General features: G+C 35.4%; 1 protein-coding gene across 2 annotated transcripts in view; it reads right to left on the bottom strand.

Moving 5' to 3' along the window:
- Positions 1 to 7,694: 7,694 nt before the first annotated feature.
- slc15a4 (solute carrier family 15 member 4) overlaps positions 7,695 to 17,901 on the bottom strand; it is a 35,958-nt gene continuing 25,751 nt past the window's right edge. Inside the window, exons 9-10 of one of the 2 annotated variants that reach the window (XM_088935722.1) lie at positions 8,422 to 8,541; positions 7,695 to 7,848 (exon numbers count right to left, since the gene is read on the bottom strand). In XM_088935722.1, the coding sequence (XP_088791848.1) occupies positions 7,835 to 7,848; positions 8,422 to 8,541 (134 nt within the window). In that variant the 3' untranslated portion in view covers positions 7,695 to 7,834. Of the gene's footprint in view, positions 7,849 to 8,262; positions 8,542 to 17,901 lie in introns of those variants that run through there. The other variant, XM_088935721.1, reaches the window with a different exon arrangement.

Here is a 17,901-nt window from a genome sequence, read left to right as displayed (position 1 = left end):
GCAGCAGAGTGACTTAATCACCTTTCTTTGGATTCAGTCACTTCCTGTTGTCTTATTTGCACAGATAAAGTATGATGATGCCTCTCCACCTTTCTTATACTCCAGCAGCCTGTCTTCGAATGCACCGGTGAGGAGGGACTAATCTTGTCAGCCATGCTATGAGTGTAGGTGAGAGAGAAGGCTGGGGAAATTAGACATTACAGAATGGGAGAGTGTAGACTCATTGGAACGATCCCAATTTATGAGGCAGAAAATCTGTTTACTACGTACAGTAAACATTTGCTAGCCTGTTAAAAAATCACTAAAACAGCTAGAAACCAAATGAAAATTAATTAGAAAGGCACAGTGCAAGTGTTACAGTATACTGAAACTGTTAATTGAGCCATATGAATACAGTCACAGACAAAGATATTGGCAACTTTTATTTGAAACAATTACTCACTGATTCATTTATTACAATTAATACTATTATTGTACTATTTTTCACTCATTTTCAAACATTTCTAAAATCCTTACTGCTGCTCAGTATGAGGAATAAATTTATAATAAAAATCAAAAAGATATTGACAAATACACTGTTTCAAATGAAGGGTGTCAAAACTTTTATCCGCAGCTGTTTTTGTGTGCAACATGTCTGTTTTGAGCCCATGGGTCAGCGCCTGTGACACATTCTGCAAGTTAAAAATGAGCTCACAGCACAGAAGTAGTCGTGAATCGCTTGTTGCTTTGCGACGCATATTAACTCCAAACTGTGTTTGTTATCTTCCACAGTGAAAGGGCATTGCTGCCATTCAGCTGAAGGTAAGGTTTGGTGTCTTGGTCATCATTTTTGCTTCTTTAATGTTCGATAACTTCCACTGAGAAACAGTTGCATAAAATTCTACAAATTTTGTCAATGTCTACTATGAGATTTCTACACTTTACATCAGGGTAAACAGGCACTGCATGGTGCCATGGATTATAGTGCAGTGCTTGTCGCTTGCAGCTTTCATGGTCATTGGTTGTGTATTGTGATTTTCTTCCATTCATCATTAAAAAGAATGGCGCCAGCTTTAGGCTTATGCTAACAAAAGTGACAATTTTGTATCTACAGGTATGTAAGATTCAGCAGCGATTACATTCTGGGTGGGAACTGCGTACAGTTTGTAAGCTATCTTAATGTGCTGAACGTTTTAAGCTAGTCAGAGCTTAGGACATTTCGTAGTTTCTAGTTTAAACAAAATATTCCAAGGCAATGCAAGGATGAAGAACACATAATACACTAGAAATAAAACATCTCCGCACAGATTCAATTAGGCAACGTGTCAGGCTTTCAAATATCCTGTGAATACAATATGCTCTGTACTTTAAACTCATTACAAAGTACAATTCCAGAAGTGCTTAAATACTGATTAATGACGGTATCAAAAGCAAACAGACCTTTTGCATTCTCTTATTCTGGTCTGTTGGACAAGCAAAAAACAGAAAACTAATCAGAAATAATTTACTGTGTTCTAGAATGTAGTCTGACCGATATGTTACTCTTTCTCTCAGCATGGATCTCCTGTGTTCTCTCACAGTAGAACAGAGGGCCTGCTATTGGGAGTCTGGCAGGTTTTCAGAAACGAGCTGAAAGAAGTTTAAATAACTCACTCGTGACCTCTCAGTGGGTGATCATTCAACCCAGGCAAGCCTCTTAAAAGTCTCCCAGCCTTAATTACCCCCCTCCTTTTTAATTAAAGCAGGAAGCCAAAAAACCATAGGCCCTTCTGAACTGAACCTTTGGAAAATGATTTATTTTTTGTTCGGCATGGTTGAATGTGTATATATATATATTCTGAATTTAACCATATTCTCTTTTCCTGTGGCTCTAGCCAAACACCTCGTGATACCAATAAATGTACAGTATGTAGCTGATGCAGTTCTTTTCACGTCTCAATGTGCTTTATGTGCACTCTCACTGATGTGCCTAATCGGTTCAGTGCAATAATGTATGAGGTTCAACAATTTATTGATTTTGTTTTATTTTTTTAATTGTTGATTGATTTTGTTTTTTATTTTTTTGTTTTCCTGATGTTGCGAACTCTGTTTTCACAATTCCATCCTACAGAAATGAGAAAATATACCTAAGAAAGGTTATGTGAACAGTCCATTTGGCAAAATTTAACTCATTTGATTGCTGTAACTCCTACTGTAATCCAAAGGAATCCCCTCTAACATTCCAGGTGAGTAACTTGTTCCAAATTCCTTCAATCCACCCAAATGTTATTTCATCTTATGTTGGCCCCTGGCATTCCTTTCAACACTTTTCGGTATGTTACCTGTTGTACCTGTATTCAAAACTATAGAGAGTCAGTTACTTTTATCTCTTTAAATTCAGGAATTTATCTGGGTGCTCAAAAGCTGCATACTGAAACCAACAAGCAGATTGGATGAACATACTTATACATACATGTGTATATATTATACTGTTTAGCAGGAATACTAATATAAATAATAATGTTTTAAATGGTTCAGATATATTTGATTTAAAAAATGGCATTACTCTTTTGTACAGTTATGTGTCGGCCATTTAGATTCAGCCCTGGTATGTTTTTGTCATTCTAAGCAGAGACTGTTTTGTCTCCAAGACAGTCCTAATAGTATAAAAAAGGAAATTGTTATGCTTTGGTCTGCTGCATGAATGAATCAGAGGCTATTTAATGATGGACTGTCCATATGGATTGGGTGTTTGAGGTTGTAGGTATGAAAATGAAGTGAAAATCTGACAATGATTTGTCTGTATAATGCTCTTGTTTTTCACTTTCCACCCAACAAATTAAGGAAAAGAAAAATGGTTTTGGGTCAGGGTGTTAGGGAAAATATGGTCAATCATCACTATGTTAAGAAGATGGATTACAGTCACAGGGCTTAAACTGCTTCCCATCTGTGCTGTTCACGGCTCTTGATTCAGTTATGAATAGTACCTACCGGTAACTACAAAGTAGACGACACTCAACATGCAGATTAATGGGATTAGGCCTTTCCTTAAAAACATCATCACAATGAAAATGAACTTCATTATGGAAAGAAAAGGTGAATAAAAATTATTAGTTCTTCAGTGCGTCATCATTTTACAACTGGTATATAGATTTATGAAGGAGAACACTGCTGTTCAGATATATAAAACTAAATGACACAGAATGTGTTTATTCACCTATATAGCCCTTTCGAATTCCCCAGCTGCTTCAGAGGGCAGTACCTGTAATGACTCAAATCAGCCTTTAAATTGCTGTGAATCTGAGAAACACTTGACATATTGTTGCTATAACCCAAAGACACTGGAGGAGGTCAATATCAAACTGTCATGCTTGTGTTAATATTCTAACCAGTGGTGTCTGTGTTTATCCATTCAGAAGACGTTTATGTATAGTACATCCCCTGTAGTAGCATTCTTGAATGTATTTTCTTTATGTCATCTTACAAGGTCCACAGAGTTCTGTAGGTTAAGCAAAGGAACTTCAGATTCAGATTGTTCAGAATAGCCACATTACGACAGAGCTGCATGAAAAAAAACAGTACTAGGTTGCAAGAATGTCTAGTTAACATGACATAAAAATATTATACAGCAAAGCTCAAATTAATAAAACAATGAAGATAAATTGTTATTAAATTATAATGCCTGAGTAAAGATATTGTTACTGAATAATACACTTGTGATTTCATGCTTATTGACAGATTTATTTCATTAATAGAGGGCAACGTTTAGTTTCTTTGTGCTCACTAGATAGATTTATGATAAGAGTTCAAATCAATTTGACTATTTTCTTTTGTCCAATTACCACGTTTATGTTAATGTTTTGTTATAAATTGGGTTTTGATGTACAAAAAAACCCGTTAAAAATCACAACATATCACAGTTACATTATTACAGTTCTGTGCTCCACACTGATTCTCTCTTATTTGTTATTCAAAAAATGAATCACTGAGGTTATATATATATATTTAAATTCTGTGTGTTTTTATCGGCAGCATGGTAGTGCAGTGGTTGGCACTGCTGCCTCACAGTGCTGGGACCCTGGACTCAGTTCCTGGGGTGCTACCTGTGTGGAGTTGGTATGTTTTCACCTTGTTGGAGTGGGTTTCCTCTGGGTGGTCCAGTTTCCTCCCACAGACCACAGACATTCTGGGAGGTTAATTGGCTTCTGGGAAAACTAACCTGCTTTGCGTGTGATCTGTCTGTCTGCCATATGATGGGCTGTTCTCCCATTCAGGAAGTATCCTGCTTTTAGCCTGTTGCTTGCCAGGATAGACTCAGGCACCCCCTGTGACCCTGTAAATGCATGGCTATAAAATGAATGCATAGATGTGGTTTTATGCTATTAGTTTTTTTGAGAATGAAGGTTGCAAAACTCAAACCATCCATGAATGTGAAGCCTTGAAAATATTAGCAGAGATTTTTGCATTACTGATTTGTTACCTATTGCATCCAGTTGCAATGGAGCCATGATTATGATTTATTTGTATTGATCTCTTCTTCCCATTTACAGTCTCTCACACACTGCAATACTGACTGCAATGCCTGTGCTCATTGAAATGTCTGCAACACAGCTGGGGTCATCAGAATCCCAGATGAGCTTTGGAGGCACAGTATTTGGCTTAATTTTATTTTCTACCTTCTGCAGCTGTTACTTGAAGGTCAATATAGTTTACTTGAATAAGAAAAACCCCCTAAATATGATTAAACAATCATAATCTGGATAACCTCTAGCTTGCTTCTTAAAGTAAAAATATAAGGTGATGTGTGCAAACAGGTGACAAGATCACAAGGCATTAATTTGGCAGCATGTCAGACACAACAATATTCAGCTTTAAAACTGGGCCTGATCACACAATCCCTGTGGTTAACTTTATTTTCTGATCTTTAAGGCGATGCCATGGGAAAAAGATTAACAGTGACTGAATAAATTTGGTTTAAGAATAATGATGATATGTAGGTTCAGAACACTGTTCTGAACTGGAATATGCAAAAACCTTAATACATTTCTGTTGAGGACAAGCCATGGTATTTATAATATACCTCTTCTAAAGCATATCTTTATTATTTAATAAAAAGTGGGTAATATTACAAATCTTTCAATTTATATGTAGCCAGTACTCAGAGAATGAAAATATTCTCTGACATTGCATTACAGATAAAAACGCTTGTATGCCACAAAACGTTTCTGCATCTTAATTGTGTTAAGATGTCATTTAATTTGGGTTCCTAACATCATGTAAAACCAGTGCTGTACCTTGTACCTTATTAATCAACACCACTGGGCTCTGGTCTGAATTCAAAATAATTTCTCAGTGATCTAACATTTGAATCTCACATCTCAATATTGTGTAGAGCTGTATTTTTTTCCCTCTGAGAAACATTGCCAGACTGTTTTCCTGCTACAGACAGCGTTGGCCACAGTCAGCCACTGTTTTTTTAATGACGGATTATTTCTTTACTTAATTTTTTGCTTTGCTTTGATTATTGCAATGCCCCACTTTAAGGAGTCCCTAAAATTGCACTTAAATTATAATATGTGCACAGTCTTGCAACTAGAATTCTAAGTTGCATACAATCACTTGTATCAACCCCGTCTTAAGAGTCTTAGAGCTAGTTGCACTGGTGTCTCACCTGGTTTCAAGTTTCAAGTCCTTTTGCTTATGTTCAAAGCTCTACATGGTTTGTCTCCCCAGCTGATAAATTGATTATTCTGCTCCCCAAATAATTCCAGTTTATTATGCATTTCCACTATTTGTCTTTCCCTGATAGATGAATGACCCTTTAGTTGATGAATCGCAAAGCTCTGGCATAACATCTTAAATGAATTCAGGAGCTCAGCCTGAAAGGAAACTTTAATTTTAACTTCAAATCCTTGACATCGATGCTGTGGAAAAAAGCTTGTAAAGCTTGTAAAATGAGTTTTCTTGCAGTTGTTTTATCATCTGTGCTAGCTTTGCTTTCTTGCGTTGTAATTGTCTCAGGTTTTATTGGTGTTATTGCTTTTTATGTATTGTGCAGAATTTTGAAAAGAGCTGTGTAAACTAGTTTGTTATATAAAATTGACTGTTTATTTAACTTTGTTCTGTTTTTTGTTTTCATTGTCTGGTTGTCATAATAAGTAACAAAATGTGTTCCCCACCACACCATCCATACACTATACTGTAGAGGCAGCTATAAATTACTGCTCTAAAATATTAAATTTGTAATACCAATTCACAGGAAACCGCAAGCTTGAAAAAATTCTGTACTTCAAAAATTGTAGCTTTTGTTTTTTTCCCCATGCGTTTACAGCAAAAGGTTTTCAAAAGGGTAATCATGTTCATCCTACAGAATACACCACCTGCTGGTGCGGGGTCACACCACAATACACTCCCATAGCATCTTTGCTGACTATCATTGAACCCTTTGTGTGATGATTCATGCCACTGTAATCCATAAACAAAAGTAGTGAAGTTAAATTGCTTTATTTCTTTTGAAACATTGCATCTGATGGCACAAAATAAATTGTAAAGGACAGAAAAAAAACATTGCAAGCAGATAATGATTTAAATACAAAAATGAAAGCAGTATAATAGAATGTTACATCATAACCTTGTACAAAACCTGCCTTTTCTCAAACGTTGATGAAAATAAGATACTCGGATACAAGGACGAACATAAATCACAACTGGATGGTTAGTGCGACAACCAATTCCTAATCATACACACTCAAATATAAAGGCCTATGAAACATGCCTAAAAGCATTAAGACCATTTTACCAAGGGAACACATTGAAAATACTGAAAAGGGAAAAGGTTTGTTTCTGCATGGAATACAATATGCCCCAGTAAAAGTCATATTCACCATATTGGTGCAGAAACACAGGATTCATATTCATTTAACCAGCAAAAAATAAGTGGTTTACATAATACATGTAGAGAATTGCAATTTAAAATATAAAAGCCATCCACCCATTTACATCAGTTTTCTTTAATATGTACACATGTAAACAACGTTAGGATTAAAGAGAGATTAAGAATTAGTTACTGTAGCAAAATTGTTCTTTCTGTGCGTTAATTCAATGTCAACTCAAACGATGCCATCTTCACTAAACTGGCCTCACAAAGTAATGAATACAGTATATTCAGTAACGGCATCATTTTGTATTGGTCTTCTTTGTCCACACCTGGTCATTTCAGCTGTATTTTCACGTCAACAGTACGGAACAACAACTTGAAAAATAAATGCTACTTTAACACCCATTTATCAGGAGTCATTCATTACACACATCCTTGGATTAATGGGAGTTTCACTTAAATAACACTTTAATGAAACAGATTTTTTGATAACAGTGCAGTGATCTATATGAGCTAGGCACTTATAGAAGTACAGATTTACTGATTGTGTGTGTAAACCATAGGCATCACTGCATAATAAATAAATGGTACTGGAGAGGAGTTTATTACCCCTTTCACCTGAGGTGAGCCCACATACAAGAAGTCACAAAAAAATGAGCTTGTCAGTTTAAGCTGAGCTCCCAGTTGATGTTATTTACACAACACAATAGATGTGAGAAGGGAAGGCCAAGTGGTACTTGTTTCAAATGCCCTTGGCACTGATTCTAGTCCCCACTCTGAACTATGAGCTGACAAACATGAAAAGTAAGAAAATGCAATCCACAAATCCACAGACATGAGATTCAAATGTAAAAATAAATAACAACAGAGCTAAGGTTCTCCATACTGATGTAAACTAATTAGATGCCTTTACATAAACAAGTGAAGGGCAGTTATGAAAAGCAGAGCAAAAACAATAAAAATCCATTTAAAAACCCTCTAAATATTTTAAATCCACTCTCACAATACTGCATCTGTACAAAAAGAAAATGAAACATCAGTAACAGTGCAGGTGATAACCATAACCACGCAACAAGACACAAAGGAACAATTAAAGACCAAAAATCATTTTCCAAAACCCTGTTTTAAATCTTTTTTGGGGAAAAAAACTAATTTCTTTAACCTTTTAAGAAAGATTGGTTTCAAAGCAGTAAGTGAAATTTTATAAATCACAACTTAATTTGATTTTAAATAAGCTTACTGTATACAGTATATCTAACTTTTCACTGTTAGACTTGACTGTTACATTACACTTTATGACAACAGCTTGACTGAAACATCTTAATACTGCTTATCTTAGTGCTTTATTTATCAATCATTTTTTTTTTACAAAAAGTACATTTAAAAGCAATTTTTACAATTTCTTTACAGTGAACCAGTTACCTGCACTGTATAGAAGAAAAAAAATCTGCAAAATGATATTTGTCTATCAAGCAAAAAATAGTGGAGCTATGAACAGAGAAGATTTAGAGGGGGCAGTGCATTTCCTCCTTCTTCCTAGTGTGTCTCCTATGGTCATGAAGACGGAGTGGTTTGCCTTTGTATACCTGATCTGTTTCTCTGCTTGTCATACTTCACTGACACAATCAAGAAGAGCAACAGGGTGACTCCTTGGATCCCCGCTAGCAAGAAAAAGTAGTAATGCAGAGAGCAACCATTGATGTTACCTGGAGAAAAAAAAAGAAAAAGCAAAGACATTAGTAAAAAAAACATTTTACTATCTGAAAGTCAATGAAAACAATTTATCAACTTCACATTAGACCACAGGCCTTTGAGGCAGTTCTTTCCCTAAGTTTTTTCTGCAACCATTACTTGGATCCCCAATAAAAAAAAAAAAAAAATGCAATACCCTTTAGCTTGAAGTAGACATGCTAAAAATGGAACACTTTTTCTATTGTATTGCAGATCTGCTCCTTTTCAGAGAAAAAGGAAAAAATGAAAATGCCATCTGGCTCCTTGGTTCACAGCACACTGAAGGGGGCCAGCAAATGCCTGTGATGGGAGAACTGAAGTATCAGATATGACATATGCCAAAATCGCAGCTTTCAACTGTGGCACAGACCTGGGAGCTCTTCGTTGGGATTAAGGGAGCTGTTGCTTCCTTGGAGGAAAGTGAAAGCAAGGAAAACCTGGAGCTGGGGCTTTCGTTGCTCTCTTCACTCTAAGCCTAACATCTCACTTTGAAGGATTAAAAAAAAGATGTTTTATTTCTGTAATCCTTGTGTTAAAACCAAAGCAAATTATTAAAGGAAAAAAAAAAACACAGAACTGATGCTCACTAGAAATGCAGATGGCAAAGCTTTGACCTGCCTCCAAAGTTTTTTGTGGATCCTGGATCCCTCATTGAACCCTCAAAGTCACCAGCTTCTGACAGAAAGATATCAATGCTCACAGACTGTAGAACAGGCACACTGGAAAATCCAACAAGTCAGCCAGAGATCACCATCTATCACTGGTATTCAATATTATCAACATAACTCATTTGTGGATTAGCATTAGCATTTTTCCCTCCTTGCACCACTGGAAAGGTTTTGACTTTTGAAGCATGCAGGGCAACTGGAATGATTTCAAGAATTTTATCACCAGACGCCTTGAACAGAATTCTAAACAAAATCTTTTTCCCCAATAAAGAGCTTCATACGAAAGGAAAGGTTGACAGTCGCCCTAATCCCCAACTTGTAACCCAAGCAATAAAATATTAGCATCTTTCAGAAGCATAAGAAATCATTCCCACTTGGGCATCTTAGCTTATCTAATTAAAAAGCAGCATCTTACTACCTATTGGTACTATGAATTAATTTACAGATATTCTTTTTTAGATTGTCATAAACAAGTATGGTCAACATCTAAGGATTACCATTAAGTCTGATAAAACTATTCACAGGTACTCTTCAAAGTCAAATGAATTTATAATAGTATGCTCTATGCTAAATCAGCCTCACACAGAAATATACATTATAACTCATATATACTGTAAATATATACACTCATACAAAAAAAAGGTTTAAAAAATCTGTTGCAGTACAGAAATAATGTCTTTTATTCTGGTCTTGCTCTTTTCATGAAGTAAAAAAGGTAAGCTTTGGGCTTTTTAATTGGATAAGGTTTAAGTCCACTGAGAGTGTCATTTCTCCAAGCTATACCCAAGAGGTGGCTAAGAATGGTTTGAAGGATATCAGGTTCAGAGACAGTGGCATCTAATTATACAGTTTCTTTTCCCAAGTAGGGACAGCAAAGAGCTAGAGAACTAAATGGAATCCATAAAACAAATCCTTGCTGAATATATATAGGCTAGCTTTTTAATATTTCTGCATTAAATAGGTTCTTACCGTATTTACTCAAAAGCACAGCCAAAACAAAAATACTGGTATACTTTTCGATAGTGAAGTGCACAGTCAGGCAGCCCTTGCCTTGAGAGCCATAATTGTGAAGATTTTACATTTTGTTCTTAATTTCCGATCTCTTGAAACAATTGTATTCTGGACTGCTCGAGCAGCTGTTATGTTTAAGTCACTTAGAGATCATTTTGAAAAGAAAACACAAATTCTCAATGGTTCTTAAGTAGACAAATCACTTGCTATTTTCAGAAAAACTCACATGCCCTCCAAAGCAGACCTGCAAGAATTACTGGATTGTGGTCTTTGCATGAAAATTTCCTTTTTGATTTCTATGTTCTGGACAGTCATGACTTAGTCTTTGCTTTGTTTTCAACTAGGAAACTAGAAGGAAAACTAGGAAACTCGCGTTAAGTCTAAAATGAGACAGACTCAAGCAGTTAATATTAATGTACAGTAGGTGGAAATTAAATTCATTATTAAAAGGACAATTTGTGATTGACAGATTGTGAAAAGCATTCCCTTGCTCTTTTCATGAGTATAGTAACTTCTGATATGAATGAGATTGTTACTGTCAAGACATTACTCAATAGCTAACTGTGAAAAAAATGAAATTACAAAAGAAAATAAGACTGGATATCAAACTATAAAGAATACATCGCTGATTGGACAGCTTCCAGAATAATCAACGAAACAGCAGTTAACAGATTAACGGCAGATTAACAAATGAGTACATGTTTTTGACACAATCAACCATGAATTAAAATAGTTCAAGCAGGGAGCTGCGTCAGCATGCGTAGGCGGCAAAGGAACAAGTAAAGGTTTATTTAATGGTGAAAAGAGAAGAGACTGTGCCGCCCCCCAGTCATTTCTATGATATTTTATATACTGTATATGAATATACAAGATGACTACTGTATGAATTCAGTGGACCAGGCAACTTGTTTTGCCCTTGTTTAATTCAAATACCAATTATTGAGCACCTGGTATTTTTATAAAATTGCATAAGTGAGCGTAGGCTTAGTGTTTTTACCTTATGGAACAATATGACTCAATCAACAACACTCACTATCTGCTAGCTTTTTAAGATGTTGACAGTTTTATGTAATCAGTGAGCTACAGATGTGTTTTCATTGTGCATGAGTATATGAGGTATCAACGTATAAGGCGCATGAGGTATTAAAAGAAAGTTTAATTAATTGGATTCTAACATTCAAAGCATATGCATTTAATCCCTTAAGAGTAAAAAGACCGAAATTAAAATAAAAAAATCAAAATCAGCACAGTTACGAATACTGTACAACAACCTACTGTATTCCCAAATTTATATTAAAGAAAATTAAATAAGGATCTAGAGCAGAACAATAGTTTTTGGAATTAAAAAAAGTATTGCATAAACTGACACATAAATAACTCTTTCACACAAGCTTTATGTACATTCTTTTAAGGGCTGTTTGAAAGGTCCTTGAGTAGTTCATTCCTTGACTTATGTTTCCTTCAGAAAATAAACACATAAAACAGACGTTGTAGAGTTACCTCTAAAAATTCATTGCATCTGTCGTGTTAGAAAATTGCCACTTTTTCTATTGAAAGTAACAAATATGACGGTCATAACATTTTATCTTGATGGGGGAAGGAATGCCAAAGCTCAGCAGTGAAGATTCAATTTGCATCTTAAAAAATAGACACTTTTTCTTCTTGTCTGCACATAAAGCTAGAATAAGGATTTCTGTTTTCTGGTTGTAATGGCATTCTCTCCGTCTTGCAAATTGAAACAACATGAAGCACAATTTTTCACAGCAGGCGATAAATTTTAGGTGGGAACAGGGAAATATATTCATACACAGACGCAGATAGCCATCTGCACAACTGCAGGGAACTATACACCAATGTACTGCGTCACTGGTTTGGTACTAGTCAGATTCAGATTATACCCCAATGCTTACTTGCGGAAAGACACGAGGGATGCCCTTTAATTCCAGTTTGAAGGAATTGTGCGATAAGAGAAATTAGCTTCAGTATTTCAGAAGAGCTGTCAATTAAATCATGGACTGAAGAGCAAAAGAAAAAAAACAACAATCCTGGTTAATAACTAATACAGTAGCAGGATGACACTCATGTTTGGCACTTGACCAAAAGACGCAGGTACCACTGAATAAATAATGGTAGGTGGCTTCAGCAAACAATTTTCAGTATTTTACAAAAACTTTATGACAACTGATCTTCCTCCAGTCACTGACCACAGTACTTTCGATTAAGTCATATTTTTGCAGAATAACTGCTGGGATGAAAATAACGGCATAACATACATACCCAGGGCCCCAGACGTTTGATAATAACAGCAGATAATGTTAAGAGAACAGAAAGACAAATGAAGAACATTAAGACATTAACGGGTTAACAGACAAAAAGCAAGTCTTAAATAGAAATCTGATCACAAACAGCTGTCAGTGACTTACTCCCTGCAGTTCTCAAAAACAGACACTATAGAAAGTATACTGTATGCTGTATGCTTGCACCTGCAGTGCGAAACTGTGATGCTCAAATCAAGAAATTATTCACTGGTGAATGAGCATTTTGCGTTTTACATTTGTAGCAAGTCTTCAATCAGTACCTGTCTTTTGACAGAGAAACAGAAACTGTAAGTGTACAGCTCTCTGCACATTTAAATTGATCAAATCAATATTTCTGATCAAAAATGCAAACTGCTGATTTAATTAATAGCCACTAGGCACATATGTAGGTTTGGTCTTCTAGAGACCCTTTAGAAAGATATGTAATCAACATGGTATCAGAAATGAATGGATACATACTTCAGCTCTGCATAAATGATGATGATCATCATTAGAAGTATTCAGAGCAATCTATTCAGAAAGAACACCATTCCTTTCAGGATAATTTGAGTCTGAAATAGTTTTAAAGACAACATTTTGCCTGTAAAACTATTTCAATCAAACTGAAAGAAAAATAAACTTTCTGCTGGCGTGTCAGAATAAAATGCATCAGTTAAAAATTAACAACAACGGCAAAAAAACAAACCCAAAACAATCTGAAAGTCTAGAGTGGCCTTTTTAATGTGATGATTATCCCCTTATAGTCACACATCCTCTTTTTCGAGTTAGGGGATGTTTAAGCTTTAAGTGAGAGACGAAAGAGAAAGTCTCAGACTTCCCCCTTCCTCTGAATAATTCATGTGAAATTAAAACAATACACGCAGCAGGGAGAAAATAAACATGCTGCGTGCCTGGTTGTATTTCAAATCGATAATTTCTTCTAACTGCTACACAGTCAGAAAACAGTATGGGGCCAACATTACTGCTGTCTTAATAATTAAAATATTTAAGCATTCTTTGTCAATGAGACTGGATATGAATAAAATTAATACACAAAAAAGAAAGAAGCAATTCTGTAACTGATGTGGTCTTTCTGCACTGTAAAACTCTCATTCTCTACTCAATACTATAACTTTGTATGAAGGATTGAAATAATTTAATTACAAATGCAAAACCCTATACATCCACTATTATGAATTCAATTTAAAAATTGTGCACCTCTTCAATTTCTTAATGACATTTTAATTTGATCTGTCTGCCTCCCATCCCATTCAGGCCTCATTTGGCTTTCAGGCACTTTAAAGGCAGGGTAATTAGGGAAGCAAAAGACAAAACAAGGTCTAGCACTAAAACCAATAATGAACCCCATAAATATTTGACAGGTATTCTAGAAACAAATGCTGAGTAGGAGAAGAAAACTGCAAATCAATCGATACTCCAGACTATTATCTTAAACAGAAATTGAGTGTAGCAAATCCTTTATTTTCTTCATTTATGTCCCCTTACCTTGAACTGTGTCAGAGCTATTATGAGATTTCATGACGAGAATTCATTTATTACAATACTGCTGTAGAGGCTGCTCCCTACTGCGCTGCTCTGCTGTCTGCTAGACTGCATTAGACGTATTATCAGAGGTAACGGAGAATTAAATAATTGGAAGCAGTCTTGGTGGCTTCATGATTTTTAAAATGCAAAACATAAGGAAAATAATCATGGCAAGATTCGGGAGAAAAGACCATGTATGCTTTGATTCTACTCATCTACTGAAGATTTTAGCTTTAGAAACTGCTTATTTTTTTGGTTTTGAGGACAGAACAAATTAGAATAAGAAATACAGTAGTTCTCAGAAATAGTTTCTTCTTGTTCCTTTTTTCTGATCAGTCCCACCTTTGCTGAAATGTGGAACATAATGCAATAATTTACTAAAGTTAGTTTATCTTAATTTTCATGGAAAGTAATTATACCAATTACAGCATACAGGTGACTGACAAATCCTTTAAGAAATTATCTTCTTTGCCAATAAGGGTGTCATACTGTATGTTGTCTAGCCACAGTAAATAAGACATGATGCTTATAACAACTGTCGATTATTAACTGATACAAAAGACAAAAACGGAGACCTAAATATCAAAGCAGAGTTCAGACCACTAACACTTTTCAACAGCATTTGATAAACTGTACAATACATTTATTTCTGACTCTAATGGATGAGTAACCTGCAATAGTATAAGAAATTTTAAGTGAGATAATCACAAATAGACTGCCACCACTCTGCAATTTTAAAGAATGCTACAAAAATGGATTGGTCGTTTATGTATTAACTTACCTAGGCAAATTTAATCATTCAGTTTTACTACAAGAATGATTAAAGGACCTCTTTTAGTCAAGTCTCCACTCTACAGAATTTAATCAAAGTAAAGATTTTATTATTAAGATAAAGATTTAATTATAGACTTGTTAACTATGTCTAAAACTACCAGAGTTCAAACTGATGAAGCACTTTGAAATACCCCTCCTGTTGTTGATACTTTCATTGGGTTGTGTTTTTCCATTATAACATGAAACTATATAGTGCTGTATGTAATGATAGTCTATTACACACAGTACAAATATACCTAAAAAAATTTTAAGATGGAATGCATCGATTTTAGTTGCTGATCATTCAAATATTTGCAATGCAGTGGTCCTACCAACTTAAGCTTAAGTAAGGGCTCAGGATTAACCTAATCTTTTTGTACAAGGAAAATAAACTTTTGTGAAATCTATGGTCCACAGAATCTCCTTTACACCCATTACAGCACTGACATTTTAGTGTCTACTGCCATAAGGTTACAAACAGGAGGCTAGTCTGCCTATCTGCCTGTTTGGTAGTCACTAGATAACTGATCTTATCCAGTTGTTTTTTGAAAGAAGCTAGGGTACAGGCCTCAACAACGTCGCTGGGTAGGATGTTCCACATGCCCACTAACCGAAATGAAATCAGCGACTCAAACACCTGCTTTCGCATGCTTCTATCATTAGAGCTAAATAACATAAGGCCCACAGGTTCCTTAAAAGAACACAGTAAACAAAGAAAACAAGCTGCAACCGACATAATGAATGTTGCCGCAATGCAAGCAGATGGGAATTAGGAAAAGCAGCTTCTACCAAACTGAAATTTATAAAAATTCAAACTTTTCATTTGGTTGGCAAGGGCAATACAGGACTGCTGCAGTTAAAGAAATAAAGAGACAAATAAAGAAAATTAGTTCTACAGTTGTGTCATGATGAAATGAGGACCCTATAGTGGACACTGATTTTTATCACGCCCTGAGTGACTGGGCCAATGCAATACCAAACTATCAAGCTCTCAGCAAATTATTTAATTGGCTGGTGTATTTCCGTTAGCTCATGCTGCTGTTGGTGTTCTAGAACCGGGTAGACTTCTTGAGAAGCTGAGGTACCATTAACTGGAATAATGTATACTAAAGAAAACGTATATCATAAATATCAGCTATAAATTTGTAAAGTAAACAGAAACCTGTCAATTAATCATAACTTTAGGTTGAAACTATTGCTCATTTCAAATTCACCTTATGGCATGTTAGTGACCTGTTCACAGTATGGTACATGTCTGCTTTTAAGTAATTCTTTTAACTTTTTTTAGAATTCTGATTTCCTTTAACATCTATCATTACCATCTCCAGCAGTTGCTAAACACAATGAAATGATGCCTGATAAACAACAACTCTTTGTGCAAGATAAAGGATGGATTTATTAAGCTATCCCAAGCTTTCCAGTGCTTACATCATCAAAATGTACCTCAGAACCCATCTACACACTGTATTAATGAGCTATTAGGTGTTTGTGTATAAACAATTTACAGCTCAACCCTATTAACCAAGCCTCATAATAAAATGCATCTGGGTATGGAGCTGAAGCACAACCCTCACACCAGAAATGAACAAATCCATCTTGTGCCAGCAACAGACAATTTATTTCTTTCAGTTGGACAGATTTACGCAAACCTTATGTCGTTAGTTTGACAAGTCTATTTACTAAGGAAAGGCTCTTAAGGGGATAGCAAAAGCAAAAGTTTTTTAATCTAATTTACACACTCATTAAGTGGTGTATAAATCAAAAGACATCTTTGTTTTGTTTTTTGGAGTCATGATGGGTCATCAAAACTATTCAACACTTCTAAAACCCACTGATATGCAATTGTATTTACTGGCACCCTCTGCATGTAACAATGCCACTCACTAATTTATTAAACAGATCTCGATTTAACTGGAACAGTGGCATAGCAGCAAAATAAGCATTATCCTTATATTGGTACAATAAAATTTTGCCAAATGTTTAAGTGTGGCCTTTGACTGGTCCACTATGCTGAGATGTAGATGGATTATTCTAATAGCCTTTCCTTTGTCAAAAATGTTGTAGATTGATTGATTTATAAGATTTAATAAGAGTTATCCCCATGGTGAGACAAGGCTATATATACATTTTCCTACTTTCATATTTACATGAAAACCACATCTTCAATAAAAACTAAATATAGTAATCACCAACTACAGCCAATTAGAAAATAAAAGGACACCTTAATATGAAGAACAGATTTTCATTTAATATTAAAATTCTGCTTTCTGCTTTACACATACACAGCTAGTTGATACAAATTTTTTAGAGTGAACTTGCACTGGCAATTCACTTCTGACCAAGTTGCCAAAGTAAGTAACACTTACATACTGTACTATTACCACAAGGAATTGTTTCAGGATAAATAAGTCATCTCTCAGTCCTGGTATGATATATTCACAAATCAATCCCCTGCACTCTCATGTTTATTTTTGGGCAACCTAAAACACTTTTTTTTACATTAAACCTCACTGCATTAAAATCCATTAATACTGAGGCCCTAGCTTCTATCTGTATGTTATGCAGGCACTGTATGTCAATCTACGTCTTCCTCACTTCAATTCACTCCGATTGTTTTTCCTTAAAGAACGTGATGACACTCTATAACCCACATAAATATTAAAGTTACAGTAAGTGGCAGTACTGTAGCTCCTTTTCATTTGCACAGCCTCAAGAAGGTGACCCCAAAACCAACTTATTTTAACAAACAAGTTAAAAAAGTGGACAAGCCAAGCTGATGGAATTTTTATTAAAAAGGATTGTTGCCTATCTAGGTTTAGAGGGATGTTAGTGTTCCACTTCAGTCAGCATGTAAATAGCGGCACATTTATTTTCCTCAAAGACAGGCAATTTGGTATATTAGCTCAGCGATGCTGACAAGCGTTGATTTGTGGATCGTTTAAGGACTCACCAGGTGCGTCCCTTAATTGACTGTGGTAAAGCAGTATTAGAGCAAAAAGCA

The sequence above is a fragment of the Atractosteus spatula genome, chromosome 17, assembly GCF_055471065.1.
Source record: "Atractosteus spatula isolate fAtrSpa1 chromosome 17, fAtrSpa1.hap1, whole genome shotgun sequence".
In the NCBI taxonomy this organism is placed as follows: Eukaryota; Metazoa; Chordata; class Actinopteri; order Semionotiformes; family Lepisosteidae; genus Atractosteus; species Atractosteus spatula.
This window is presented reverse-complemented; position numbering and strand designations above follow the sequence as displayed.